This window comes from Eublepharis macularius, chromosome 18 (genome assembly GCF_028583425.1).
Source record: "Eublepharis macularius isolate TG4126 chromosome 18, MPM_Emac_v1.0, whole genome shotgun sequence".
NCBI lineage: Eukaryota > Metazoa > Chordata > Lepidosauria > Squamata > Eublepharidae > Eublepharis > Eublepharis macularius.
The window spans coordinates 14,138,433-14,164,147 of NC_072807.1; the positions used below are offsets into that span (position 1 = coordinate 14,138,433).

The 25,715-nt window shown below is 46.8% G+C and overlaps 1 protein-coding gene across 1 annotated transcript; it reads right to left on the reverse strand.

Moving 5' to 3' along the window:
- Positions 1-211: 211 nt before the first annotated feature.
- On the reverse strand, positions 212-25,412 carry NOX5 (NADPH oxidase 5). The gene is made up of 17 exons (XM_055002286.1): positions 25,387-25,412; positions 19,767-19,890; positions 18,956-19,106; positions 17,725-17,935; positions 16,606-16,840; positions 14,082-14,235; positions 13,372-13,547; positions 12,101-12,283; positions 11,596-11,728; positions 9,718-9,866; positions 8,196-8,328; positions 4,573-4,676; positions 3,472-3,596; positions 2,910-2,994; positions 2,729-2,828; positions 1,800-1,966; positions 212-581 (listed from the first exon to the last, which is right to left on the reverse strand). The coding sequence occupies exons 2-17, from the start codon at positions 19,884-19,886 to the stop codon at positions 450-452; spliced, it is 2,358 nt and encodes a 785-aa protein (XP_054858261.1). The 5' UTR covers positions 19,887-19,890; positions 25,387-25,412; the 3' UTR covers positions 212-449.
- Positions 25,413-25,715: the final 303 nt, after the last annotated feature.

The window sequence follows — 25,715 nt, forward strand, 5'->3', positions numbered from 1 at the left end:
GGGGGAGGCAGGGGAGAGGGAAGGAAATGTTGGGGGAGCAACAGAGATCTTGTGGTGCTAACAGGCACAGTAATAAGCCCTAGCCTATCACTCAGGGCAAGGGGCTGGGGTGCCCAAAACAGCCGCCTGCCAATTTTCGCCTCTTGGTGGCATATCTTATTATTCACCAATGCCAGTTTAACACTGTAAGGATGACACTGGACTGACAAACTCCGCCAAATTTGGGTTTATTTTGCAGAGTATCTTGAAAACATGGTCTCCGAGTTGTACTACATTTCTAAACGCTGCACCTACAGAAGAGGATAGCAAAATTGCTTTACGAGGTCTTTTAGCAAAGGATACAGAATGGCAGCATAATGGATGGAGCCATCTACACAGCACACCTCTGCGCCCCACCTGGGCTTGCCACCTCAGCACGGGAAAGCCAGTGAGAAGCAAGAGGGACCCGCTTAAAAGTGTTCTTTGAAAAATCGGAAGTTGAACTCTTCACAGTGGGCTCTGATGACCTTGGCAAGAGCTGGAGAGCCACAGAAGAAGACATGGACTTTTCCTGCACGCTCCTCGGATAGTTTCTGAAAGATCTGGCATCAAACATCAGGGAGCAAAAAGAGAGGAGAAAACAGCAGAAATGTACAGCCACTTCTTGGACTTGTCTACACATTATAAAAAGAAGGCTTTGCCATGTGCCAAAAGATCTCCAAGACATGTTGGAGCATTCCCAGCTCAGACACTGCGGCCTTCCCCCCTCTCAACCAAACCAAAATGGTTGTGGAAGCTCCACCTCATCGATAACTCTGTATGCCTACAAAAGGGTCTTGTCACAGCCAAAATAAGAGCGGGCAAGTGCTGCATGTGGCCACCACACGGACACTGTTACCACGTGTGGCCATCGACATGCAAAGCCTGCATGCAATCCAAAGTGGTCCATAGCAATGTCGACCCTGTATAAACCCACTAGTTTTTCATTTCCTTGTCTAGATGCAACCGCAGAATCCCACAAAATCAGGGGTCATTTCATAGAAAAAGAGCTGCAGGAACTTATTAGCATAACGCATTAGCACAACTCATTAGCATATGGCACACCCCTTGACATCACCGGAAGTGTGTCATTAGCATGACTTATTTACATATGCCACACCCCCTGGTATCACCTATCCTGGCTGTTTTGGACCCAATCCTGGCCATTCAGGGCTGAAATTGGGCCCAAAATGGCAAAAAGGGGCTGAAAATGGCTGAAAGGGGGCCCAAAATGGTCAGAACTGGGCCGCTGCTAAGCGGGAGAGTGATCCACCAACCATCAGAGGCCTGATCCTAGCCATTTTGGGACCAATCCAGGCTGTTTTAGGCCCGATCCTGGACATTTGGGACCAAATCCAGGCCGAAACAGGCCCAAAATGGCCAAAAATCAGGTGGGCGGGGCCACCTGACATGTGACCTCTTTGGAGAACTACTGGAACTGCGTTCCTGCACGTTCCCCCTCAAAATGAGCCCTGCACAAAATACATTTCACCCCATGGAAGAAGAGGGAAGATAATGAGCTTTAAACTAGGAGCCGATGAAAGCCTTCGGGAAGGAGGTGTGGGCTTGACGGCAACCACACAGAAGCTGCCTGCACCACACGGGGGATTGCCGAATTGTGCCGGAAATCATCGCCATGATCTGGGGTCACTCAGATTCAGCGGTTCAAGCAAATATCAGAGTCCCAAGTGCCTCCTCTGACTCTGATACATTGGCCAGGGGGCATCTGTATTAAGACCGGTCTCTGCCCTGGCTTGCCCCTGTTGCTTTGGGTAGACTACCTGGTTCCAGTCAGGGCGTCCTGGCTGGGTTCTGGTCTTGAGTCCGGTGATGGAGTCCCTCTTTTCTTTTTTGGCCAGCAGATCTAATGCCATCTGGAGGCCGATGGCCTTCACATCGTTCTTGCTGAGAGCCGAGGTCATGAATAAGTGCATCTCCAGAAAGCAGCCTGTGCATCGGGAGGAGAGCAGAATGTTGGAACTTCAAGTTAATTGTAGCAGAGACTGGACAGGAGGTCTGGTCATGAGCCAGCTGAGACCACTTGGCAGGCCACGGCCATGGAACGTGGTTGCAAGGGGACTGTTTTTGTGCGGATTCAGACCAAGTATTTTCTAGCAGATGATTCCATCCCACTGTTTGGTCTTTTTATTTATTTTTAAATTTTATACTGTCTTGTTTATTTAGAAAAAATTGTGTGCTCACCTCTCCAGAGATCTGCTCAAAATACAATAAAACCATAAAAACAGCATGAAAATTAACAAGCCAGGAAAAAAATATAGCCAGAACATAAACAAGTATAAAATGTTTAGCTGCCTAAAATGATATCCATAAAATAGGTTAGAAGCAATCTGTGAACACAATTTCACCTGATGGAACTCCTCAGCTGAAATCTAGGTGGAAAGAAATGTTTGGTCTAAATGCCTAAAAGATAGAAAGCAAGCACTGAGTAAGTCTCAAGGCGGGGAGGGCATGCCACAGATGAAGCCACCACTGAAAAAGCCCTGTCTCTAGCCACCATCTACATCCCCTCTGCAGGTGTGTATGGGGGGGGGGTGCAGAGAGTAGGGCTTACGAGGAGGCTAAGTGGCAGGCTGGACAGTGCAGGAGACACAGTTTTGGAAAATGGAGGTGGTTGTGTTCTGCTTGGCCCTGGTTCGGTGTCGAGTTTGGGACGCAGCTGAGCGAGGATCCAAACACCTTGATCCCCTACCTTCAGGGTCTCTCTTGGCTTGATCAACTTCCAGCTTAGTCAACAGGCTTACAAACCACTCAAAGGATTTCTGATCCCGATTGATCCAGATGAAGTCAACCTAAAAAAAGAAGGGCTTGACACGTTCTGCTTTCTTTGGGAACTTCCAAGCCATCACCAAATGCCCCACGTTCGTTCTCACCTTCTGGAGCTTCATTTCCTGATTTTTAAAGGCTTCCCTCTGTATGGGGCACTGGCTGGAAGAGGCTTGCTGTCTCATATGATACCTAGGAGGGGAGAATACCGAATATTCTAGGGCATCTCTGCCAAGGCGCAGAAGGAGCCGCCAATGTCCTCCTCACTTCCAGCTGATATGAACAAACACCACCTGACACGACGGTTGGTTGCAGCTAGGAAAACTGAAAAACTATGTTTAAAAAGATTTTACCATTTTAGTTTTAAAATATTCTGGAAAAGGTTAAGCAAATGTGCAGCTCTATTATCGTTTTTTTAAAGTTGGTCCATTTTTTAAAATGGAAAAGGGAGAAAGGCACGATCAGAACTTTTCCAAAGATTTAAACACAACCCGTTGGAGATCAGGAGCTGTAGTGGATTGAGTGTTGATCTAACACCTGAGAGGCTGGCATTCAAATCCCTGCTCTTCCATGGAAGCTTGCTGGGTGACCTTGGGGGCCAATCGCTCTTCCTCAGCCGAGCCTAACCCACAGGGTTGTTGTGAGGGTGAAACAGAAGAGTAAGCCAACCTGTACATGATACTTTGCAAAATGGAAGCAAATGGGGTGATCCCAATTCCTGCCCCGATCAGCACTGCATGTTCTGAAGTGAAGATTCTTCGCGTGTGAGTCCCGTATGGACCATCAATGTAGCACTTAGGAGAGAGAAGGGAAGAGAGTGTTGCCTCTGAGGCTTGCACAAGGAAGATTTGCTTCTGTTCTTTGCAAAGCTAGCTTGTTTTTTCATGATTTGGCCTTGGTGACACTGCATGACTAACCTGATGGCACCCTGATTTAGCACAGAAAAGAAGTTCCAGTCTTACAGAGCAAACACGACAAAATGGACATTCCCCCCCCCCCCCCCCCGCCGCCTGTGGTTTTGCCCAAATGGCAGCTTTGGTTAGCTGTGTTCATTTTCTGGTTCCTGATTGTGAGTGTAAAGAAACTAAAAGAAGACTTGAAGGAAGGCTCAATTAAAGTTTAATTGCTCCAGGCACTACATTTTCATCAAGCTTCATTTTCAGTGTGAAATCTGCCATTCTGGAGGGGAAGAAAGAGTCCAGGGGGAAAAAATCGACTTCCTACTCAGTTGCCCATTTCACAACCATTGCCTCTGCAATCTGCAGCTCTTTTTTCCTTCAACACCATTCTTCAGAGCATGATCCCAACCAATTAGGGACCACATTGTGATTAGACAGCAAACCTCACTCCTGGCAAAGCCTTTCCTGAACCACATCAGCCTTGGCTCCTGTCCATCTCCAGCGCTGCTGGACACACTCCAAACTCTTGCTTCTCGTTTGTCTCCTGCCTCCCCCCACGCCCATCTCACATGGATGGTACATTTTCCGAGGTTGAAATCTCTTCATTTTCGTACAGTACCAGGCACAGTGCTAGCTGGTGTGGTGTAACGGTTAAGTAGTGGGACTCCAATGAAGCACTTCACTGGTTCAAATCTCGCTCCTGCCATGGACTCCCCAGGTGGCCTTGGGTAAGTCACTCTTCTCATCCCCAGCTGCATTGTGGGGCTAACAACTCTGCTTTTGTTCACCAATCTGAGAGAGCACTAAGAGCAGTACGCAAATGAACTGTTTTTATAATAGACAAATGTCAAAGAGAAACAACAGATTTTACCTTGATGTTGCAGTGTTGCCGGTTGTCATCTAGCTTGCCAAAAACCTGTGGCACAAAGATGCTCGTGTTAGAAATAGGGACATCGTATCGTTTTTCAAAAGAATCTCAAATGCCCAGCTTTTAGAAGCAACCTTGTGTACAAGGTCTGGTGCCAAAGTCCTTCTGGATTCATTGAGCTGGGCTTCTATCTGCCAAGCCTTGCAGTGATGAGGAAATGGAGACACTTTGTTTCTCATATGAATATCTGGAACAAACTGTCAGTCCTAGGGTGTCAATCCTTGGCAATTAGATCCCCAAGCCCCTCACAGTAAGGAGGCAAGTGCATTGGCCCCTGAACTGCATAATGACATCATCACGTGATGACGCCATCACACAGTAAAGCTGGGGCCATTGGCCAGCGGGTGGCTGGGGCAGTGTGAGGAGGCTGCCCACGCTCTGCATGCCGCCCTGGCCGCCTGCCGTCCCTGGCCCATGGCTGCTGTGCCCACCAGGGGGCTTGTGGCAGCAGCAGTGCGGGGCTGGCTGGCGGCAGCACGGGCCAGGCACGCCAGCTCCGTGGCGCACACCTCCACCCCCGGCACCCCCTCTGGCGCCCCCTTCGGCCCCATGGCCCCCACAGCCCCCACCTCACCGCCTCAATGGTGGTGCCGGCCCTGAGTCCTATGAGGAAAGGCTGAGGGCCTTGGGAATGTTTAGTTTGGAGAAGAGGAGATTGAGGGGGGGCATGATTGCTCTCTTTAAATATTTGAAAGGCTGTCATTTGGAGGAGGGCAGGGAGGTGTTCCACTTGGCAGCAAAGGATAGGACTCGAAGCAATGGGCTTAAATTACAGGCAGAAAGGTACCGGATGGATATTAGGAAAAACTTTTTCACGGTCAGAGTAGTTCAAAGGTGGAATCAGCTGCCTAGGGAGGTGGTGAGCTCCCCTCACTGGCAGTTTTCAAGAAGAGGCTGGATGAATATTTGTCAGAGACGCTTTAGGCTCATCCTGCATTGGGCAGGGGGTTGGACTAGAAGTTCTGTATGGCCCCTTCCAACTCTGTGATTCTGTGATTCTTACCAGGGGGTGCTATTTACCCTGTTAGGGAAACTTAGATACACCATTGGTATACATGGAGCTCCCGACAGGGTAGGCAGCACACCCTAGGGAAAATGGCGGGGGGAGGCATTACCTTATGCTGTCTGAATTGTTTTCTATATTTTGTCATCTGCCCTGAGTCTCAGAGAGAATGGCAGGATATAAACAAAGTAAATAAACACACACCTGATTGTGAGAACCTGGGGGGAAATGTAACATGTACTTATGCACCAAGGGTCAGCACAGATCTATGAGTGGATCTCCAAATATTTTCTTTCATGTTAAAAAGCAGCTGTGGTTGTGGAGAGGGGGGCTATTTGTATTCGGGCCACGGAGCAGTGGAAACAATCCAAACCAACCACCCCCACAGCTTCTTTTTAATAAGAAATAAAAGCACAGAAGATCCAGTCCCAGATTACTTTGACTCTGATCCCTGCATGGGTAGAAGAGTATGTGGATGGGTGGGGGTGTCTAGGGGAGGAATTATGCCTCACAATATTCTACATCTGTTTTCTTGTAGCAATAAAAAGCATTGATAGAATTCATGAGCTGTACAGGGAAATACCTTTTATATGAAAAGCTGGATTAGCCTGCTGTAGCTTCACAGTTGTGGTTTTGCACAAAGCCCAGTGTTAATTAAGGGTCTCTCTAGATGATACGTTGCTGCACAGGCATGCACTGGTTTTAACGTGCTCCCTGCAGTCACATATCAACTGAGAGGAACTGCTTCTTTTTTAAAAAGGAGAGCTCAAATAAGCTCAGAATGGTAGGGGAAGGCTCCAGCTTCCCTGTAATGCCATTTTCTCACTTGAAAACTGTGAGTGAGGGGAGTTATTTCACTGAATTTGTGGTTCATTGTGAAGAATCTATGCACAGATTCTCCATGCACGGAACAGCGAAGTCAGCATAATAAGACCCCTTTCACGCGCTGTATTTGTGCAGGGAAATGGCTTGGGGTAAGGCATCAATGCTCCCTCCCCTCGGGGTGTGGTTCTGAGCTTGTTTGAGCTCCCCCCTTTTTTTAAAGAAGCAGTTCCCTTCAGCTTCTCCCATCCAAAAAATATGTTTGGCAGCCGCAGAGAGAAAAAGAGGGAGAGAAACCTATGTGAATTACCACGTACAAATTCTTTATTGTATTGTCGAAGGCTTTCACGGCTGGAGAACGATGGTTGTTGTGGGTTTTCCGGGCTGTATTGCCGTGGTCTTGGCATTGTAGTTCCTGACGTTTCGCCAGCAGCTGTGGCTGGCATCTTCAGAGGTGTAGCACCAAAAGACAGAGATCTCTCAGTGTCACAGTGTGGAAAAGACAAGTTTACATCGGGACCACAAAGCGTAGCATCCAGACAAGAATAAAAGAATAAAAGACACTGCAGACTTGGACAACCTGAAAAATCAGCAGTGGCTGAACATAGCCTAACTCAAACAGGGCACAGTATCTTATTCCAGGACACCAAAATACTGGACAACACTTCCAACTACTTTGTCAGACTGCACAGGGAAGCCATTGAAATTCACAAGCATAAGCAAAACTTCAACAGGAAAGAAGAAACCTTAAGAATGAACAGAGCATGGGCTCCAGTTCTGAAAAACACCAGGCCAACAAAACACTCCACACCCGACAATAGCCCTGCAGAGAAGATTAGCACATCAAGCACCAATCCATATGCAAAAGAACCTCCTCGGGATACAGTGAAGCCTCCCGCCATTAGCATTCCACACCCTGGGAAACTCTTACAGGATGACTCAGCTCAACCCCACCCCTCCTGAGTAGATACAAATGACCTACATCTTTTCCACATTGTGACACTGAGAGATCTCTGTCTTTTGGTGCTACACCTCTGAAGATGCCAGCCACAGCTGCTGGCGAAACGTCAGGAACTACAATGCCAAGACCACGGCAATACAGCCCGGAAAACTCACAACAACCAAATTCTTTATTATTTCTTGGCAGAACCGATGCCGTGGACGTTTTTATGGTCACAGATCCTAAATAAGGCTTTTAGTCTTCCTAGAAATGATATAATTTATGCCTTTAACTTCAAAGTATATTACGCTTTTGATTATTTGAAGGGGAGAGAAAATCTTCTGTTCTATATTATGTCTGTTGGATATCCATCAGAAACGGTCAACCAAGGTTTCCTCAGTGCGAATGAAGGCCTCAAAATATTGTCTTCTGCCAGAAAGAGGAGGGAGGATCGTAGTTACAATTTGGAGACAGTCAGAGGTGGAAAGGAGAGAGTCTGGGACAAAAGCCACCCACTCTTTGGGAATCTGATGCAGGATTAGTGCTTTTGCTGCCTGCTAAAAGGGTACTCAATATGCTCCGCTTGTTTAATTGCTGCTATATCACATATTTGAAGGATATCCCAAATCTCCGGTGAACAAAGGAAACTAAATTCCCTGGAACTGTCCCTGTGGTTAATCAATGAAGCAAGGAGTATACAACTATGGGCTTTTCAAGGATTCTCTCTAAGGACTGGATGTGCCCTCATTTGCCAGGAAAAGCACCGCCTTTCTTCTCTGAATTGTGTGCTCACCTCCTCACACCTGCCAGTAACACCAGGACTGGCAGTCGCCCAGCTGGGACATGTGGTAGATGTATACGACAAGATCTCAATCATCTCGTCCTCATTGGTGGCCACAGATGGATCCAGGTCCGAGGAGCCCAGGAGACATTTCTGAAACAAAGTTCAAGCATATGCCTTCTACGGAGACACTAATCAAGGTCAGTATTCTACTCGGACTGGCAGTGGCTGTCCAGGATTTCGGGTAAAGGTCTTTCACATCATCTACTGACCCTTTTAACTGGAGACACTGCCGGGAATTGAATCTGAGACATTCTGTGTGCAAAGCAGAGGCTCTTTCCGTGAGCAACTGCTCCTTCCCACCTTGACATGCACCTGGCTTCATCTCTGCCTCTGCCCCCACCTGCGATTTGACAGGAATGGGGCCTGAGATTGCAAAAAGGCCAAGTGAAGCCTCCTTGTCTTGTTTCCTTTAGCTGGATAAACTCAAGCAACGAACCTTCAAACGTCTCCAAAGCATTCTCACCACCCAATACTTATCCCCTATCCCGCACCACTACCTGTTAATACCTAGCAGGAAAAGCCAAATATGACCCTGTAAACCAACAAACTGTTCCCAGGGGAAACAACACAGGCAAAAAGCCCTACAATCAACAAAAAAGTTTTTTGTAAAAATTTATCAATTTTATAAAGTGCAAAAGTGTATCAAAATATTTACAAAATGTTACAAACCACTCATAATACGATATCTATACAAAATTCATATACAATCTGTTTCAAATGGTGGAAAGAATGATTCAACACAAGTTAATTCATTCACAAGGAGTCCCTTTTCAGCGGTGCAAAAGCACTCTTCTAATAACATTGAAGCTAGAAATAGCCCAGAAGCCAACTCTATGGAGCAGAGAGTCTGTAGTAGAAAAATCGAAAAGAGTCCAGTAGCACCTTTAAGACTAACCAACTTTACTGTAGCGTAAGCTTTCGAGTATCACAGTTCTCTTCGTCAGATGTGCATCTGACGAAGAGAGCTGTGGTTCTTGAAAGCTTACGCTACAGTAAAGTTGGTTAGTCTTAAAGGTGCTATTGGACTCTTTTAGATTTTGCTACTGCAGACTAACACGGCTAACTCCTCTGGATGTAGACTTCAAGTTGTTCAGGTTGTCACAACAATGCTGTGAAGCTGTGGAAGGTCACGCCTACGGGTTCAGCTACAGTGTCCCTGCTCCGTAGAGTTGGCTTCTGGGCTATTTCTAAGTTGTGTTGAATCATTCTTTCCACCATTTGAAACAGATTGTATATGAATTTTGTATAGATATTGTATTATGAGTGGTTTGTAACATTTTGTAAATATTTTGATACACTTTTGCACTTTATAAAATTGTTAAATTTTTTACAGAAAACCTTTTTGTTGATTGTAGGGCTTTTTGCCTGTGTTGTTTCCCCTGGGAACAGTTTGTTGGTTTTCAGTCTGTAATCCCAGGGAGAGCCCTCTCGGTTTCTGAAATATGACCCTGCAGCAGTGATAGAATTTAAAATACAAACCTGCACCCATGTCTGGGACCAGCCCTTCTTCCTTGGATTTCTGGCCAGACACTCAGGGTTATTGTTGGAAAGTTTACAATGATGAACGAAGTACTCATACAACCGATTGGTCCACTGTCCCAGGGACCTTATATGCAGCCAGATGATCCCTTTGGAGACAGAACAGAACATTCCCCGATGAAGGCAAACCTCCTAGTCCTTCCAGCTGATGTGAGCCATTAGCCAGGAGCAAAGGACCTCATATTGTATTATGGCACCAATTTCCAAATTAGCAGCTACCTTCACTGCCTGCCTGGTGACACACGAGGATCTGGTGGTGATGAGAAGGCTAGAAGCAAGTTGAAAAAGGGCATCAAGTAGGACGAAAAGTTCTTGAATCAAGAAATCTCTGTTGGGGGATCCCATTTTAAAACATCCTGAAAAACACTGAATGTAATAGTTTGGAATAAACTCCTACTGCTGCCAGCAACAAAAATACTGTATTACTGCTGAGCAGTATACATGTTTTGAAACTAGTGCATTCAGAGGAAGACTTCCCCCCGCCCCATCTCTTAAGTACTGTGACGCCGTAACGGATAGGCAGGCGATCTCCTATTCCAAATTCTCCCCATGGTTTAAACTTTTCAAGGCCTGTGTTAGAGCGCCCTGTCAACATCCTCCCTCACAATCTCAGAACAGCCTTTACCTCAATTCGGTTCCAAACTCTGCCCACAGCGCTGCTAGCTGGGCGCTATGCCAAAACACCTCAAGCCCTCCGCTACTGTATTTGTGGTGCCCACGTTGTGGAGGATTTACCACATTACCTACTACCCTGCCCACTTTATGCTGAGCCAAGGAATAAATTCCTAGACGAGATTTTAATTGGTTTGAACTCCTCTTCAGACGCTGATAAATTGTTTTTTCTCCTGTCTGACTCTGCTGTATTTGTTTCTTATAGGGTCTCTCGGTTCGCCTTAGCAGCCAAGAAAATCCGGGCTAGAGTTGTTTCCAGAGACAGCAATGGTTTTATCTGACTGGTATTTTCTGCCTAGATCATTTTAGTCTTTTAATCTTTGTACATATGTTTACATGCTAGAGTGTTGTATGTGTTTTATTTGTATGGATTGTAATGGCCTTTAGCCACAAACAATAAACTTACCTTACCCTTAAGCACCAAAGCCTAAGCTTTGGTCTCTTTCAGTCTCTAAATCTGTGACTGGAATCCTGAATTTGTAAGTGAGTAAGTAAGTAAGTAAGTAAGTAAGTAAGTAAGTAAGTAAGTAAGTAAGTAAGTAAGTAAGAAAGTAAGAAAGAAAGAAAGAAAGAAAGAAAGAAAGAAAGAAAGAAAGAAAGAAAGAAAGAAAGAAAACAACTCAATCACTCTAGCCCTTATACCTCAACATAATATAGTGGTTAGTGTTTCAGACTAGAATCTGGGAGGGATCCGGGTTCAAATATCCACTCTGCTATGGAAGTTCACTGGGTGATCTTGGGCCTGTCACACACACGCAGGCTAACCTACCTCACAGGGTGGCTGTTATGAAGATAAAATGAAGAAGGGAAGAACAATGTTGCAAGCCACTTTGGGTCTCCACCGGGAGATAAGCATGGTACAAATAAATAAAATAAGTAAATAAAATTCAATTTTATGACAAACATACATCAAAAAAGCAAGCTTGGGGCATTAATTTTTTTAAAAAATATTAAATACAGCAGACTCCTGTATATATTCTGCAGCAATGCTGTTTTCTCAAAGAAAAGAAATAATTCCCCTTGAGATCAAGATTGCAAGTCCACAGGCCCCTTGGTCCTCCCCTCCTTTTGCTTTGCACAGCTGCTGATGTGTCAAGCCTTCCCCACCATTTCTTTCATCTGGCTGCTCTCTGGGCAGTTGAATACCTGGCTGTTCTGGAGCACTGCTGATGGTAAAGGGATGCCATTCGTACTTGGCTATGACTGGGATGTTCAGGTACACGTAGTCACCCGGTTTGTAGTGGAAAAACGGAGGTCTCTTGATCACTAGATGAGTCACCTGGGTTGGAAAACAAGGGCTGTTTCCACACAGCTTACCTTCCCTCGGAACGATCCAGAACATCGTGCAAAAAACGTGGAAGATCGCGTTTTCTCGCGCGAGATTTGCGCGACGTTGCGCGACGTCACGCAAATCTCACGCGAGAAAACGCGATCTTCCGCGGTTTTTGCGTGATGTTCCGGGTCGTTCCGAGGGAAGGTAAGCCGTGTGGAAACAGCCAAGGAGAGATTTGGTCATACGAAGTAAGGAGACTTCTGGAAACCCACGTCCTAGTTCTTGCCACATTCCTTAAACCAGCAGCTACCCTCTTCAGCACATTCCATAAACATATTCCCTCAACATTTTACCATTTTGTTCATTGGGGCAACCAACCTTAGAGGGCAAGAGGTTGACTTCCACTATGTGTAGCCCTCTGATGTGCATCAAGGCAACACCGACAATCTTCTCCACGAGGAACAGAAATCCAGGCACCACAAACCACTTCCAAAAATGAGGGCCGTGGACCGTTAACAAAGCCCAGATGAAGATATAAGAGAGGTGGGTCCAGTAGAAAACCTGTCAGTTACACAGAAGAGTGAAGACCTTGTCCGAGAGACCATGAAGCTGTTTCAGTCATAAAATTCAAGTGATCCCCAGGAGCCGGAGAACACATCACTCATTTGGGATAACTGAGCAAAGCGAAATCAGAGCTGCAAATGTGTCATACCCTGGTACTTTGAAAAGATTCTCTGATGAACAATATATATTAAAGGGTCTGTGTTATGTGCCATCAAGTTGTCTCTGACCTACGGCGACCCCATGAATGAAAGGACCTCCAAAAGTCCTATCATTAACAGATTTGCTCAGATCTTGCAAATGGAGGACATGCCTTCTTTTATTCAGTTAAGCCATCTTATTTTAGGTCTTCCTCTTTACCTACATGTATAATTTCTAAATGAGAGGCACGGGCTCATACCCACCTAGATGTCCCAACCAGACTGTGCTTTTTCAGACGTGAAGAAAAGGCGGTCTGCCCCCACCCCCAAAATACGCTTCTTTATTATAACTCCAGGGAACTGAAAATGGCTCTAGGGGTGAATATCATTTGTGGGTTCGCTCATCCTTTTCTTTTGTGTGCTTGGTGCTAATCACTGAACAAAGCGAAATCAGAGCTGCAAATGTGTCATACCCTGGTACTTTGAAAAGATTCTCTGATGAACAATATATATTAAAGGGTCTGTGTTATGTGCCATCAAGTTGTCTCTGACCTACGGCGACCCCATGAATGAAAGGACCTCCAAAAGTCCTATCATTAACAGATTTGCTCAGATCTTGCAAATGGAGGACATGCCTTCTTTTATTCAGTTAAGCCATCTTATTTTAGGTCTTCCTCTTTACCTACATGTATAATTTCTAAATGAGAGGCACGGGCTCATACCCACCTAGATGTCCCAACCAGACTGTGCTTTTTCAGACGTGAAGAAAAGGCGGTCTGCCCCCACCCCCAAAATACGCTTCTTTATTATAACTCCAGGGAACTGAAAATGGCTCTAGGGGTGAATATCATTTGTGGGTTCGCTCATCCTTTTCTTTTGTGTGCTTGGTGCTAATCGGAAAGCAAGTGAAATACATAAGGAGGGAAAAGTGGAGGCCAGTCCCGTTACCGCAAAGTGGCCGCTCTTGCGGATGAAGGGGCAGGAGCAGACAAACATCAGGCCAACGAGCAGCTGGAGGAGGAGGCCCGAGAGAGAGGCGGTACCATAGATCCAGCCGATCCCAGGTCGGGTTGTGAACAGGTATTCCCAAAGGCAATAGCTGTCTTGGGTCTGAGACATTCTTACTGCCATGGAAAGAAAGCCAGGAAGAGTCGATTCAGGCCACATCCCAGGCACGTTTCCCAGTATGAACATTCCATATTAAGATTTGATCCAGGACACCCGAACAGGTTGGGCAGAGGAGCATTTGTTACTCCTGAACCAAGGCCCATGCAGCCTTATAACCCAATTTTTTTGTCATTATGCTCATACTACGCTCAATTTATTTTTAAGATTTGAAACATACATCCACTAATTTAAAAGAGAGCCAGTTTGGCATAGTGGTTAAGAGCAGCAGGACTCTAATCTGGAGAGCCAGGTTTGATCCCCCACACCTCCGCTTGAAGCCAGCTGGGTGACCTTGGGCCAGTCACAGCTCTTTCAGAGCTCTCTCAGCCCCACCTCACAGGGTGATTGTTGTGGGGATAATAACAACATACTTTGTAAACTGCTCTGAGTGGGCATTAAGTTGTCCTGAAGGGCATTATGTACATCAAATGTTGTTGTTGTTATAAGAGATGGGAATTCTTTTTGAAAAAGACCCAGAGATTGGTGCTCACCAAAGTTGGCCACGTGAGCTCCAGTGTGAACGGCGGTCAGAGCTACCACTACATAGCCCACCAGCTGGTGCAGAAGGATATTCTGGTCCAAAGGCAGGACTCCAGCAACCCAGGTAGCCCGTAACCATGTCAGGCATCGGCGTAGCATCAGCACCTTCCAGGAAAAAGGAAATCATGGCAGAATTTACCTTGAGGAACCTCAGTGTTCAACAAGGGAGAAGCAGGCTTGGGTGCACCCTACTGGGGTCCTGGTTCGGTACTTCCTTTTGCATCTTGGAAGGTTTCTATCAACATTTTACTGCATTTCTGAGTTTCTTTAAAATTTCACCATTTTTCAAAAAGTGGAACATTTAGGAAGTCAAGATTCAATATTCAAACAGCCTGATCTGAATACTGATCACTGTGTTGGGAACAGGATTGGTTTCTAAATCCAAATATGCCCAAATGTCAGAAGATTCATGCAATAAAACTATCACAGCCCACAGGGCTATATTTGAAGACTACCTGGAAACATCAGCTGATCAAAGTACAGCAACCAGATTGTTGACTGAGACCTCCCTTTGAACTAGACCTGATGGGCACTGAAAGCTACCACTTCCTTTCCATTTGTTTCCATTCAAAAGTGTCAGTGAGGGTGGGAAGACCTGTGGGGGACCCCCACCGCAACCAGCCACTGGGTCTCTGCCTGGACTCCCCTCCTCACTGAATGCCTTGCCTTGCTGGGGTCGGGAACACCCCTCACATCACTTACCCGACCAGGACCAACCCAGAAGCAGCAGGATGGTGGGCAATGGGGTGGCACACTGGGGCTGAGAGCAGCTGGTTCAACCCAGAGAATGAGCCACAGCACACCAAGTATGAAGGTGGTATGGCCAAGGTGGGGATGCTAGGATCAATGCCATCTCTGCCAATGACCTGGGAGGGCTGGTGGGCAGTGCCTCTGATAGGCAGCAGGGAGTGAGAACCAGGGCAGGGTTACAAGACTGACTGGCCATAAAGGTGAGAGGAGGGGAAGAGAGAGCATGAGAGAGGCATAAGGGAGGGTGCAGGAGGAGAGAGGAGGAAAAAGAACAAGGGACAAGGGCCAGTTGCGGGTTCAGACAGCCCATAAAGCAGCCTTCCCTGCAGCTCTGAGTGGTATGAGCCCCTGGGCCCTTAACCACTCGGCCCCTTCCCAGCCAACTATGAGCACCCATCTTGCAGATGGACCAGATGGGCAGTGTGGGACTTGGCACAGATGCCAGGGACTCCCATGGAGGTGGGAGGTACAACCCCATCTGAGGACCAGTTGACGAGGGCAGTGGAAGAAGCCAAGGGCTGGCTCATTCAGCAGTTGGGAAAGCAACAGATAGAGCTGACAAGAGTGGCTGATAAAGAGACAGGCAGAAGCCCAGCAACAATGGTGGAAGTAAGTCCGTCAGATGTGGCACACCAATCCAGGGGGCGGCGGGACACTGCTCCCCACATCAGCCACCTGGACTCATCCCTTCCCCCAGATTGGGAAGATGGGGCCCAGGGATGACCGTGAGGCATTCTTGAATACCTTCAAAAGAGTTGCCTGGGCAGTAGGGTGGGACTAGGCTCAGTGGGCCACCATCCCCACGCCCTGTCTCACCGGCCTTACTCAGGAACTGGTGGAAACTTTATCAGGAGCTGCCACCGCCAATTAAGGCCATCATACTGAACATCACAGAAGACACCTATCACCAACGGTGGCCGATGGATCATACCCATGGACCTTGGGCCAGAAAGTCAAGGTGAACTCACTCTGGTGACTTAAACAGTCATGGAAAGTGCAACAGCCACAAAGGCTTTCAGAAAAGACATCCTCACCAAAAAGTAAAGGAGGAGGAGGAGGAAGAACACTGGACCTTCCCTGGATGAGGTCATTCCACAACAGCTGTAAAAGGCCCAGGTCTACCCAGAACAGGGCCCAACTCTCCAGTTACAATGGTGGGACTCTTATGGGGAAAGAAAGCATCTCAGATATGTGAGCCTTGTGCCGTGAACGATCTGAAGGGGTTTTGAAGGTAAAAACCAGCATCCTAAATGGGGGCCATCATCCCCATCACAGAACTACAGTTCCCAGGATTCCCTTGGGAGAGGGAAAGACTATTAAAAGCCAAGGTAAGCATGTGTGGATGGTCTGTCCTTCCTGTGTTTCTTCTCCCCAGGTTCTGGAAACAAGCACAGAGGAGTGGGTGTGATGTGGTATGGTAAGTGCAGCCATCAGCATCTTGCCTTGCTTAGGAAAGGCTAGTCAGCTGCCAAACCAAGGCTGGGCTGGTTCAACTATTCATAGCTGCATTTTCTGGGGCAAGACACTTGATGCAACTTCCCTAATCAGCCACTCAGAGATCTAGCTGGATGCACCTTAGGAGAGCCCAGGGGAATGCACGGGAGGAGGATGTCCTTATCTTCTGATGAAGAACGGTTCCTGTTTTGTGCGCTGAGCCTTTGGCCTCACTCACAAGGCTCTATAATCTTATCTGTTTGCACGTGATGGGCGTGCCACTCTACTTACAACTACGAATGTGCAGTTGAAGTTCAAGCACTGCCCACAGCCTTTAGCCAGCGTCAGCCAGATGCCAAATTCAGCATGCCTCAGCGCTGCACAGGTGAAGAGGAGGACGTTCAGGCACACATATCCACCCAGGAAAAGAAACTGGCTCCTGTTGTTCTGCCAATAGGCTGGGCTCAGGCAGCGTGGTGCGCCGCTCTTCCTTGGAGCTCGGCGGGGCTTCAGCCAGTTTGCAGCGCTACAAGAGAGGAGAATACGAAACATCCAGGGGCCATTGGATAGCCATAGCAATATGGGACGGATTCAGAAGCTCACCAATTTGGTGAAAAGGCACCTCTCCCCACGGCACATGCGCAGCAAGCTCACCCTTCTTCGTTGGCTAAGCCAAGCCAAGCGCCCGACCTCATGAACTGTTTTGCAGAATTTCCTGCAGACTTATATTGTATTTCGCTGTTGGCCATTACACGTTTACAGAATCACATGGTACAATAGTTAATAACAGGGCTTTTTTCTGGGAAAAGAGGTGGTGGAACTCAGCGGGTTGCCCTAGGAGAAAATGGTCACATGGCTGGTGGCCCCGCCCCCTGATCTCCAGACAGAGGGGAGTTGAGATTGCCCTCCGCGCCATGCGGAGATCAGGGGGCGGGGCCACCAACCATGTGACAGTTTTCAAGAGGTTCCGGAACTCCGTTCCACCGCTTTCCTGCTGAAAAAAAGCCCTGGTTAATAAAAACTTTAAAATCTAGAGGTAAAACTAACTTAAAATAGTTAAAAAATAAAATAGACTATTCCAACCAGAAGATCATAAAACCAGCCAAGAATTTTGCAGAATACTGATATTTCAGGGACCTGTAGGCCTGAAAAAGTTCCCTTTAGGGTCTCCTGGTGCCCACCCCGGCCTGACTTTTTTAACAAACCTAATGATCATAGGACTTCTGTTCTCCAACCACCTCTAAGCACAGAAGGTTCTGCCTTGCTGGCTTTTACACAGGGTCAAAATGGAAGTCAAAGAACATCCGTGCCCCGCCACCCTTGATTAAATGGAGTTTGTTTTGTGACCGATTGGAGGGGGGAATTATTTCTATATCCGCCAATTTTTCACAGATGAAAATAATGACAAACCTTATTGTTAAGTTCTCCATGACCTCTGGAAAACGCTCCAGTTCCCCTCTGAGCTCTTCAAAGGTGATGGATCCGCTCTTGTCAGTGTCCGCTGATTCAAAAAGAGCCACGGTGAGGTCATCTAGCTTCTCCTCTGGCAAAGATATTGAACTCTCCCTCAGGCATGATTTTAAGACAAGGCGCAACTCATCGGAGTCAATAGACCCACTGCCTGCAATGAAAGAGGATTTCCAGTTGACATGAAAGCAGGGCCGTATTAACCCATGGCTGGGCCTCTAGGCTTTCGGGTATTTTGGGGCCCCCTCTGGCACTTCAGTCTTTCACCCCACTACAGCTGACAGCCTGACCCTGGTACGGTAGGTACTAGACCACAGTACATGGTCCTATATCCATTTTGAGGGTCTCCTGAAGAATTCTATTCACAATTTTAAAAATATTTTTATTGCGCAAGTAGAACTCTTCAGGAAAGCACATTTTGGGGATATAATTGTTCAATTCTGTAATATTTTGAATAAACGTTTTATTATTTATTAAATATATATATATAATTTATGGATAATTGTTTTAATATAAGAGACCATTTATTTCCCTTCAATAAGGAAGCAGTTAATTATCTTATTATTAGAGTTTATATAAGAGAATCAATTAATTGGAATTTATGTGGGGGTGTGCCTCAGCAAAAAAAATTGACAGGCCCCCAGTCCCTGCAGGGCCCCTAAGCTTCGGCCTAGTCAGCCTTATGAATAATACGGCCCTGCATGAAAGAATTAACTGCCAGAGAACAGACTTAAAGCCTACCTGTTGTTCATTAATGTAACTGCGGAATTGCCCAACAAACTCATCTCTAAAGGATGAGTCAATTGTACATGAAGCAAACGGAAAAAAGTGTAGGTCTGAAGAAAGAACTGATACTGGAGCCAAAATGAAAATCTGCACAGATTCTGCGCCTCTTGAATTTCTGTCTGCCCTGAACAGCTGTTCTGAACTGATACTGGAGCCAAAATGAAATTCTGCACAAATTCTGCGCCTCTTGAATTTCTGTCTGCCCTGAACAGCTGTTCAACGTTCAGGATGTCAAGAGCTCAACTGTTCCAGGCTGCTGTGCAAAGCCAGGACAACTACAAGTTACCTTCTTGCAGTATTAGTAAGGGGCATAAGGAAAAGACTTTGCAGAAGAAAACCTTGTTTTGATAAAAGACAAACAAAGCATGTATGTAGTTTGAAATTTTACCGTCCACATCATAAACCTGGAAGAGGAACCGGAGCTTGTCTGTTTCACTTCCATGGATCAGCAGTTTCAGGGCTTCCAGGAGTTCATCCAAACTGATTGTGCCACTTCCGTCGGCGTCAAACAAAGCAAAGAACCGCTCAGCAAAAAAGGACTAGAGGAAGATGGGGAAAATATTGGCAACATAAACAGAGGTGATGGAAACCAGATCTTTATGTTCTCATTGCTCCATACTGTCCCTGGTCTTGCTTCAATTCAGCCTGGTAGGAAAGGAAGGAGCCAAATTCTTGAACAATTGGGCAAAGGCTTGACTGATGATTCAAATCAAGATATGACAGACCGTTCCCTCCACCCACATGTACTTTGCTGTGGGGTCATCTGTAGCTCACAGTTCCTCCAGCACCCAATACTCCTTTGCTTATCCAACCCAGGGGCAGAAAATACCTGGTGGGTGCTGTCCAGAAGGGCCACTGGTGGCCAGAACGGATCCAAGTTGAGCCACAGAAGGGGCTTGCCTTCCTCTGTGCTGCACAAACCACTCAGCACAACTTGCCTCTTGGCTATCTTAACAGCTCGATCCACCTCTTCCCATAAACGCCCACTTCTCCCCCTCAATCCAACAGACTTCCCCCGCTCTTGGGGCCCCCTCCATTTCTAGATTGCTCTTTGCCTTAGTCCTCCATTGCCTCTTTTGACCACTCAGCCCTCCAGATTTCACCTCTAGGGAGTACATGACAAGATGGGAAGCCCCTTGGTTGCCTTTATTCGCACACGAGCACCTAGTTTGACATCCTCCCCTACCAGCAAAACTTGCCTCCTTCAGCTTGAGAGCAGCTTTGAATTCTTCCAAGTCAATCTCTTGATCATCGCCAGCAATGTTCTCAAACTGCTTGGCCACCCACTCCAGCCATTGTGTGTCGTCCTCTAAATCCATGAGCCTAGGAAATCAGAAACTAGAACATTTGAGAAGGGATCTCTGCAGTCACCTCCCTGCTCTGGTTTCCGCTGTATATTCGACATTGATTGGGAGCCGTCTGGGGCCAGACATGCACCTGGAAAAACTGCTGTGAGCTACTCTAAACTCAAATCGGTATATAAATACTCATGAACAGGGTTTCCAACCGTCACACTGAACGAATTGGCTTGGGGGTGCCATGGAACCACCTATTGTGTGTGTCTGTGCTGTCAGGTTGCAATCAACTTATAGTGACCCCCCCCCCCCCCCCCCCGTCAAGGGATTTTCAAGGCAAATGAGGAACAGAGGTGGTTTGCCTTTGCCAGGGGTCATTTCTTAGAAAAAGAGCTGGAGGAACTCATTAGCATGACTCATTAGCATAATTCATTAGCACATGCCACACCCCTTACCATCACCAGAAGTGTGTCATTAGCATAGCTGATTTGCATGTGCCACATCCCCTGACATCACCTATCCTGGCTGTTTTGGACCCAATCCTGGCCATTCAGGACTGAAATTGTGCCCAAAATGGCAAAAAGGGGCTGAAAATGGTTAAAAAGGGCCCCAAAATTGTCAGGATCGGGCTGCTCCTGAGTGGGAGAGTGATCCACCACCTGTCAGAGGCCCGATCCAGGCTGTTTCGGCCCCAATCCGGGCTGAAATGGGCCCAAAATGGCCGAGAGTCAGGTGGGCAGGGCCACCTGACATGTGAACTCTTTGGGGAACTGCCGGAACTGTGTTCCTGTGCGTTCCCCCTCGAAATGAGCCCTGGCCATTGCCTTCCTCTGCAGAGCAACCCCCATCTTCCTCGGTGGTCTCCCATGCAAGTACCAACTCTGCTTAGCATCTGAGATCTGGCTATACCAAGCTGAACAAACTCTTATTGGGGAGGAGAGAAATGAAATTATGTGATCAGTTATTTGCTGCACCCTCTTTGTCAAAAACAGCCCAAGGCCTTTATTGTGCCTCAGGCACAAATCCATATGGCATCTCCCCATGGTGGTAAGAATGTGTTAAGCAATTGACAGTTTGCTCCTCTTTAAGCTTACTCCTGAGATGTTCTATCGCCTTTGGTTAATGGCTAGGCCATCCCTACTCTTGGCTCCTAGTTTCTTATTTAGAATATTTCTATCCCATCTCTCCAGAGATCTTGCCAGAGGCAGTTAACAAAATTGAAATAATAAATGATACAACTACATAACTGGATTAAAATTAATTATCAGCAACAAAACAATCAGTAAAGTTGGTGGTATAAAAAAACATTGCGAGCAAGTGGTAGAGAGGGGGTTAAAATTACTAGTAGAGGGTGAAAATGATCTTGTGACCTTGGGTATATATGAGATGAACAGGGTTTTGCTGGAAGTTACGTGCCTCTTGAGTGGCTGAAGTTTCACCTGGGCTGTTTTCACACGTCTTAACTGTGGCGTGATCACATCAGAAATCACACCACAAAACAGAGTTATGATGGGAAATCGTAACCACGAAACAGTCATGACGGGAAATCGCGCCATGAACATGTCGTCGTTCCATGAGTTTTGTGCTATTTTGCGCGATGGTTAAAATGTATGACAACAGCCATTGTGAGGGCTAGAGTCTCTCTGCACGATACATGAGGACGCTCAAGCGAAGGGAGACACAATGTTAGCTCAGCTGGGAGGCATAGTTTAAAAGCCGAAGTTCTCTGTTAATTTCCCATCTCCACAGGAGGGTGGTTTGAAAAGACAGAGCCTGATAGCTCCTCAAAGTGTTTGTTAATTTCATCTAATTAACAAATCCTGTGAGGAGCATCTTTGTCAGCTGTCTTTTTAAACTACCCTTCTGTAGAGAGGGGAACTAGACAGAGTCTTCTGTCTTTTTAAAATACATGTCCCTGCTAACATTGCATCCCCCTTCACTTGAGCATCCGAGGGTAAGAAGCATTGTGTAGAGAAATCTCTCCTGCCAGTCCAAGCAGCCTACTTTAGAGGGTTTAGTGGTCTAACTCAATATAACTCACAGGCTGCCTGGCCAACTCAATATAACTCACAGGCTGCCTGGCCAACTGGCTGCTGAGCAGTTTGTCATCTGGGGACATTTTAGGGAATTCTCTAACGCCACCAGCTTTTTGAACACCTTTCTTTGAGCCTTTCTCCTGATTGTAGCGCATTGTGGGCTAGGTTTGCTAGGCTGACACATAATGGGTGCTGCTGGGAAGCCGAGCTGGACTTTTGGGGTCCTAATATTTTATGAACTGGGGCAGTCCTATATAGAAGAATCACCAATAAACGCACAGCTGCCAAAAGAGTACAGAATAGGCTAACAACAACAACATTCGATTTATATACCGCTCTTCAGGACAACTTAACACCCACTCAGAGTGGTTTACAAAGTATGTCATTATTATCCCCACAACAATATCACCCTGTGAGGTGGGTAGAGCTGAGAGAGTTCCAAGAAGCTGTGACTGACCCAAGGTCGCCCATCTGGCTTCAAGTGGAGGAGTAGGGAATCAAACCCGGTTCTCCTGATTAGAGTCCCGTGCTCTTAACCACTACACCAAACTGGCTCTAGAGGCAGATTGTCCTTGAGCATGCCAGGACACGGCCTTTCTGGGCAAGTTCAAGGGGCTATCTGCCTCTGGCGATGAGTATCCCCAAGTCAGCAGTGCTGGCTGCGCCACGGGGCCTGCTCTGCTCAGATGACAACAGCTGAAGGTTGGCTCTCACCTTTGCTCTACGCAGGGCTTTTTTTCTGGGAAAAGAAGTGGTGGAACTCTGTGGGTTGCCCTCGGCGAAAATGGTCACATGGGTTGGTGGCCCCACCCCCTGATCTCCAGACAGAGGGGAGTTGAGATTGCCCTCCGCACCGCATGGCGGTTTCCACTGCTCCGTGGCCCGAATACAAATAGCCCCCCCCCTCTCCACAACCACAGCTGCTTTTTAACATGAAAGAAAATATTTGGACATCCACTCATAGATCTGTGCTGACCCTTGGTGCATAAATACATGTTACATTTCCCCCCAGATTCTCACAGTCAGGTGTGTGTTTATTTACTTTGTTTATATCCTGCCATTCTCTCTGAGACTCAGGGCGGATTACAAAACAAAGAAAACAATTCAGACAGCATAAGGTAATGCCCCCCCCCCCACCATTTTCCCTAGGGTGTGCTGCCTACCCTGTCGGGAGCTCCATGTATACCAATGGTGTATCTAAGTTTCCCTAACAGGGTAAATAGCACCCCCTGGTAAGAATCACAGAATCACAGTGTTGGAAGGGGCCATACAGACCTTCTAGTCCAACCCCCTGCCCAATGCAGGATGAGCCTAAAGCGTCTCTGACAAATATTCATCCAGCCTCTTCTTGAAAACTGCCAGTGAGGGGGAGCTCAGCACCTCCCTAGGCAGCTGATTCCACCTTTGAACTACTCTGCCCGTGAAAAAGTTTTTCCTAATATCCAGCCGGTACCTTTGTGCATGTAATTTAAGCCCATTGTTTTGGGTCCTACCCTCTGCTGCCAACTGGAACAGCTCCCTGCCCTCCTCCAAATGACAGCCTTTCAAATATTTAAAGAGAGCAATCATGCCCCCCCTCAATCTCCTCTTCTCCAAACTAAACATTCCCAAGGCATGGCGCAGAGGGCAATCTAAACTCCCCTGGAGATCAGGGGGCGGGGCCACCAGCCCATGTGACCCTTTTCAAGAGGTTCTGGAACTCCGTTCCACTGTGTTCCAGCTGAAAAAAAGCCCTGGCTCTATGCAACAGCAGCAGCGACCTCAGTGCCGAATCCCTCTGCTGGTTGGTGGTACCACACTTGTGAGGCCCTTAGCCACTTGGCACTGCCATCCTCAGACGAATCTGCTTAGAAAAAGCCTTGCTTCCTCACAGATTTGACCTGACCAGCCCATTTCAGTCTCTACCTTTAAAAATCCTTGTCAACTTTTCTGCTCCTTGATTCTCAGCGTGGGGCTAGCCACTCACCCTCTCGCCACACTGGATTTCAGGGCTCACAAATCAAAACCATTGACGTTATTCTTTTAACTTAATGGATTCATATTCATGAATCCTCCCAGCTTTAGAAAGATTGGGTCACATCCTGCCCAGCTCACCCTCAAAGTCACGCTGGGCCTTTGTCCAGTCATCAGAAACACGGGCGAGCGTCCTTTTTGTGACAGACCTTTTCAGTAACCTTTCAGCAAACCCTGCTTGTCAGGCAACACTGTGAGTGAGATAGCTCTTCCAAACTTGAGGGTGGGGTTGCTATGGGAATGTCAAGACCAGACAGCCATTTGCATTTTGCCCTTCAGGCAGCAGAAACAAATGCTAGATTCTTGTGTTAGCTTTGCATATGAAGGCAAGGCATTTGCACCGATGGGTATTTTAGTTCACTTGATGAATGGCGCAAAGGGGTGCAGTACGGGGAGTGTGCGGACGGGTCCTGGAATGGGAGACCCAGGTTCTAATCTGTGAAGCGCACTGAGTGGTCGGAGGGCTGCCTCTGTCTCGGCCTAACATACCCTGCAAGTTTGCCATGGCCACAAGTAAGATTTGTGGCATGTGGCATATTAAAAAGCACTTTGGAAGTCACGTATGTATAGATGAGCTAGTGAGTTAGGGACCACAGACTTCACCACTATGTTGCCGGGCCTGTAAGACAGAGATGTTCCGCCAGGCATATGGTGGAGGCTAGGTTGGGCCCCCACTGGCCACACTAAAGATCTGTCCACCACCCTACATATGAGCCAGGGCTTGAAAAAGCAGTATTTTATCATCTCCAACTGAAGAGCAGCTGTATTGTATAAAGTTGTTTTAATGTTATTTGTATACTGTTTTATCTGTTTTTAACTGTATTTATGTAATTTGAAATGTTGTACTCTGCCCTGAGCCCGCCTGGTGGGGAGGGCGGACTAAAAATCGAATATAATAATCACTTACATACTATCCGTTGCTCTAAATATGTGCTCCCATGAACTACCTGCGCTTCATGTTGTCGAATGTCAGCCCTAGAACGGCTTATGCTCTGTTTCAGCATTTCTTCAACTCTGCATTGGAGTCTTGCTAATGCTAGTCTTTGTAAAGTTGTGTTTATTTACCCCGTGGCATTGTTTATGGAAATGTCCTTGATATTGACTGTACTAATCTCACACGATTTATTATTATTATTTATTATTATTATTTTATCGTATTTATATTCCGCCCTCCCCGCAAGCAGGTATGTAATCCACCTTGAGTCTCAGTAAGAAAGGCGGACTATAAATGACATAAATAAATAAATCGGGGGACCAAAAGAATCTTAAAAGGTTATTCAATCTAACGCCCTTGCCCAGAGATCAGGTAATCCAGTTTTCCTACCCCGCAAAGAGTGATTCACACAATCCAAGTCCTAATGTGCTTCACAGCAGAGAGCACTTCTAATGCACTAAAGGGCCAGAAGAACAAACAGCTAGAAAAACAAATAAACACATTGGAGCAGAAGGCAAGCCCTCCCCTCCCATTGCATTACCTGGTGCTACTGTCCCACAGGCTTCTACGCCGAGTCCTATGGGCACCTCTTCCACAACACTTTAGGGAACCTCTTGTCCTTTCTGACTGAATTTAAAAAATGGATGAAATAAAATCTACTATATACGCAGAAAATCTTTCAAAGTGCAGACTCTTTGCCGGGATGTTTGTTGCTGATGAGCAGCCCATCGGACTGCCGGTGACAGGAGGCAGCTCCAGTTCAGGCAAGAACCCAGAAACAGGTGCTGCTGACAAGCTGTATGCAAAAAGGCACCTTTGGAGTCCCACGGGGCTGACCGTGGCACAGAATGCATGCACGGTGCCTTTTCT

What these genes read in the sequence shown, in the direction of transcription:
- NOX5 (XM_055002286.1), bottom strand. Translation starts at nt 19,886, where the DNA reads ATGGATTTAGAGGACGACACACAATGGCTGGAGTGGGTGGCCAAGCAG. An exon ending in CAGTGCTCCAGAACAGCCAG is followed by an intron (nt 9,867 to 11,595) that starts GTATTCAACTGC and finishes CTGTCTCCAAAG; the next exon opens with GGATCATCTGGCTGCATATA. An exon ending in TTGCAAAGTATCATGTACAG is followed by an intron (nt 2,995 to 3,471) that starts GTTGGCTTACTC and finishes CTCCCCTCCTAG; the next exon opens with GTATCATATGAGACAGCAAG.